General features: G+C 46.6%; 1 protein-coding gene across 2 annotated transcripts in view; it reads left to right on the top strand.

Moving 5' to 3' along the window:
* The first annotated feature begins 597 nt into the window (after window positions 1-597).
* slc35c2 (solute carrier family 35 member C2) overlaps window positions 598-4,637 on the top strand; it is a 36,585-nt gene continuing 32,545 nt past the window's right edge. Inside the window, exons 1-2 of one of the 2 annotated variants that reach the window (XM_043710132.1) lie at window positions 882-958; window positions 2,011-2,129. Coding sequence is in view for 1 of the 2 variants with exons in the window: in XM_043710131.1 (XP_043566066.1) it covers window positions 839-958 (120 nt within the window). In the remaining variant the exon portion in view is untranslated. Of the gene's footprint in view, window positions 959-2,010; window positions 2,130-4,637 lie in introns of both variants that reach the window. The other variant, XM_043710131.1, reaches the window with a different exon arrangement.

The following is a 4,637-nucleotide window of genomic DNA, read 5'->3' as shown; positions in this document are numbered from 1 at the left end:
AGTCTGTAATGGAAAGCCAAAGCGCAATGATCCAGACATGCCCCAGGCAGAACCCTCAACCCAGGGAGCGCAGGCGCAGGCGCACTCCTTGACCTTACCAACATGGCGGAAAAATGGGGACAGGTTCTCTTGTTAATCAGAAACGAAATAAACAAAATGCAATCAATTCACACACTGATAAGCATTGACGGCAACAATAGATCTCGCTGTAAAGGAAGTGGATGCTAGTTAAACTGAAGAAGCTTGCATTTTAAATCAAACTTAATTCTCCCTTTGTTCAGTGAAGGGTCTTTTACTTTGAGGACATAACCTTCGATGCCTGAGCGGACCTGACGTGTCCGGCATGAAGCCGCGCTTTTAAGGGACGGGGGCGGGGCTTTCCCTGTTTGTGGGCGGGGCCTATTTGGAAAGGACGGGGCTCGTAAATGGGCGGGGTATACCCAGACTAAAGAGCGGGGCCTTGCCCAAGGGCAGAGCCTAATTCGGACATGGGCGGGTCTGGCAGAGCGGGCGGGTCCAGTCAAGTGGGCGGGTCCAGCACTCGACTTGGTGGGCGGTCCGTCGGGGCTCACCCCGACCGGTGGGAGCGGCCTGATCGGCCCGAAGGGCGGGGGCTGCGCCAGAGGCGGGGCGCCACGTCAGTGAGTGACAGGCCTCTCCCTGCCGCAGGGTCGCGGGATGTACGGCTGGCGTCGGTTCGGCGGCCGTTGGCGTCTCTGTCAGCCTGGATTCACTGCCGAGCCTTGAGTAAGCGGGACTGGTAGGTCCTGGGTGGTCAAGCGACCCATCAGCAGAAGGACGAGGAGGAGGAGGAGGAGGAGGTGGTGGGAGCGGCATCATGAGTGAGCTCAGCCCGTGCCTGCCCTTCCTGAGGAAAGCCCTGCTCACCGTCACCCTGGTGCTCTTCTATTACTGCTTCTCTATAGGGATCACCTTCTACAACAAATGGGTGATGAAGGTGAGCCAAGATGAAGGGCTCCTCTCTCCCTGGAGCTGGGGAGGTTCAGAGTCAACACCTGCAACCTGCACTCAAGATAAATACTTGCGTTGGTATAGCACCTTTCACAACCTCACAACAGCCCAAAAGCGCTTTATTTTTTATAGTCATGATATGGAGGAGCCGGTGTTGGGCTGGGGTGAACAAAGTTTAAAAATCACACAACACCAGGTTATAGTCAAAGCAGGTTTGTTTGGAAGCACTACCTTTTGGAGCACAGCTCCTTCATCAGGTGGTTGTGAAGCAGGTCCATAGGACACAGAACCCATTCTAAAAGATGGAAGACAGAACAACAACCTAGGTTTGTTCAATGTATCATTTCAGTTGCATGACACTGTAATCTTTTGCTATAAATTCTGTGTTGGATGGTCCTGCTTCAGAACTACTTGATGAAGGAGCAGCACTTCGAACGTTAGTAGTTTCAAATAAACCTGTTGCATTGTAACCTGGTGTTGGTGTGTTTCTTTTATATAGCTATGTAATAAAATGTTAAACAGATCATATTTCTTCATTATATGAAGGGTAAATATTGACCTGAAACTTTTGGATGTAGGTTTGCTCACTGAGCTGGAAGGTTCATTTCCAGACGTTTCATTGCCGTACAAGGTAACATCTTCAGTAGGGTAATGAAATGTCTGGAAATGAACCTTCCAGCTCAGCGAGCAAACCCACATCCAAAACCTCAACCTGAGCTACAAATCTTCTCAAAATTCGCTATTGACTCAACCCCAGAATAGCTCTGGATCAGTGGTGCTGGAAGAGCACAGCAGTTCAGGTAGCATCCGAGGACAGGCAAAATCGACGTTTCGGGCAAAAGCCCTTCATCAGGAAGGGCTTTTGCCCGAAATGTCGATTTTTGCCTGTCCTCTGATGCTGCCTGAACTGCTGTGCTCTTCCAGCACCACTGATCCAGAATCTGGTTTCCAGCATCTGCAGTCATTGATTTTACTACCCAGAATAGCTCCCCTATTTAGAAGAGTTTCAAAGAATCTTTTATATTTGTTGAGAGGCAGATGGACCAGACCTGAGCTGAGGATGTCACCTCTGAAGCTGTAGTGCTCCTTCATGACTGGACTGGAGTGTTGCCACTGTTACATGTTCCAGTCTCTGAAGTGGAACTTTTGACCTAGAGGTGAGAGCGTTATTGTTGGACAAAGGAAAAGACCCATTTTTGTTTATGAGGACCTATAATTTTTATTCCACGTAGTAGATTAAGTTAGTAGAGCATCAACTGCAACAAAATCAGAAATGTTGGAGTAACTCAACAGGTCTGGCAGCATCAGTGGAGAGAAAACCGAGGCAACATTTTGGGCCGAGTGACCCTCCTTCAGAATTGGACCTGAAATGTTGACTCTGTTTTCTCTGCAAAGATGCTGCCAGACCTGCTGAGTATCTCCAGCATTTTCTATTTTTGTTTCAGATTTCCAACATCCGCAGTTTGTTTTTTTTTGTTTAGAGCATCAGCTCCAACCTGATTCGGGTTGATCTGCATGGAACTTTGTGCATTGGTAAGCCTGTAGAAAATAGAGAACAGGAATGGCACAGTGGCTGAGCAGGTGGCAATGCTGCCTCACAGCACCAGGGACCGGGTTCGATTCTAACCACGGGTGAATGTCTGTGTGGAATTTGCACAATCTCCCCGTGTCTGTGTGGATTTCCTCTGGATGCTCCGGTTTCCTCCCACAATCTAAAGATGTGCAGGTTAGGTGAATTGGCCTTGCTAAATTGCCCGTAGTGTTCAGGGATGTGTAGATTAGGTGCATTAGTCAGGGAAAATGTGGTGTAATAGAGTAGAGGAATGGGTTTGGGTGTGTTGCTCTTTGGAGGGTCAGTGTGGATCTGTTGGGCCGAATGGCCTGTTTCTGTACTGTAGTGATTCCATGATAATCAATAAGAACGCTCACCTTGGTTGCAACTGAGCTGTAGTTTCACAAATGATGATGCCATTGACAGTTCTTGCAGAAAAAAAGAACATATTTTGTAAGGTGATAACTTGAACTGCTGTATGCACGTTGGGCAGTACTGATTAAAGCTCCCCAATGGACTTGCGTTTTTTTTGCAATAAGTAGGACCTTTTCAAGAAGTCCTCAGTTTTGTGAGCAAGCCTTCTGACCTGAAAATTATTTTCTGGTGTGGGGAGGGGTAACAGAGATCTGTTTGAGAGGAATGTGAGAGTTAATCCAATTCTGAGATGGTATTTGTTTTTGTGTTTAAAAGATGCATCATCGCATATTATATTGTTTCCTTTGAAAATTAAGTGTTAGATCTGTGTTTGTTTAATAATATGGTACCTGTTGACCTGCATCTGCATTGCAAGCTACTGTTATGCTATCCCCTAAGGGCTTTATTTACTTACTGCTTTGACTATTTTTTTGAACGAACATGTGTTATTTTTGGCTATCTCTGGTTAGTCTCCTGACTCTTTATCAGCAGCAATACTCCCTCCTGTTACCACAGCTTGGACTCCCCAAAGTGAACACACAATAACTGACCAAGGACTGAAATGTGTGTTGCATTCTGCGTGATATCTCAGATGGCCTCATTATCTGTTGGAGATTGTGTTTGTTTGATTGTACAAGAATCTCCTGGGTACTGTAATGCAGGCAGGAGTCATCTGCTAATCTGATATGTCAGGTTTCATTGTAGGTCAAGCACTAAGTTAAATAGGCCAGAGATTTTTTTTTAGATTAGATTAGATTCCCTGCAGTGTGGAACCAGGCCCTTCAGCCCTACAAGTCCACACCGACCCTCTGAAGAGCAACCCACCCAGACCCATTCCCCTGACTAATGCACCTAACACTATGGGCAATTTAGTTTGGCCAATTCACCTAACCTACACATCTTTGGACTGTGGGAGGAAACCGGAGCACCCGGAGGAAACCCACGCAGACACTGGGAAAATGTGCAAGCTCCACACAGACAGTTGCCCGAGGCAGTAATTGAACCCAGGTCCCTGGCGCTGTGAGGAAGCAGTGATAACCACTGAACTACCATGCCGCCCCACGGTCCGAGAGTTTAGCTTGTAGTCAGGCTGAAGGAAATGATCTCAGTTAATGCAGCAATGAATGCAACATACAATAACAGATTAACGTTTACATGTTAGCTTTCACAACCACCAGAAATCTCAAAATGCTTTACTGACAGGGCAGCACGCTAGTACAGTGGTTAGCACTGCTGCCTCACAGCACCAGGGTCCCAGGTTCGATTCCAGCCTCAGGTGACTGATTGTGTGGAGTTTGCACATTTTTCTCGTGTCTGCATGGGTTTCCTCTGGGTGCTCCGTTTTCCTCCCACAATCCAGTGGGTCTATATCTTCCATATCCTTTTCGTCAGTAAATACTGATGCAAAATACTCATTTAGTATCTCCCCCATTTTCTGCGACTCCACACAAAGGCTGCCTTGCTGATCTTTGAGGGGCTCTATTCTCTCCCTCGTTACCCTTTGTCCTTAATGTATTTGTAAAAACTCTTTGGATTCTCCTTAATCCTATTTGCCAAAGCTATCTCATGTCCCCTTTTTGCCCTCCTGATTTCCCTCTTAAGTATACTCCTACTTCCTTTTATACTCTTCTAAGATTCACACGATCTATCTTGTCTGTACCTGACATATGCTTCCTTCTTTTTCTTAACCAAACCCTCA

The sequence above is a fragment of the Chiloscyllium plagiosum genome, chromosome 20 (genome assembly GCF_004010195.1).
Source record: "Chiloscyllium plagiosum isolate BGI_BamShark_2017 chromosome 20, ASM401019v2, whole genome shotgun sequence".
NCBI classification, from domain to species: domain Eukaryota; kingdom Metazoa; phylum Chordata; class Chondrichthyes; order Orectolobiformes; family Hemiscylliidae; genus Chiloscyllium; species Chiloscyllium plagiosum.
This window is presented reverse-complemented; position numbering and strand designations above follow the sequence as displayed.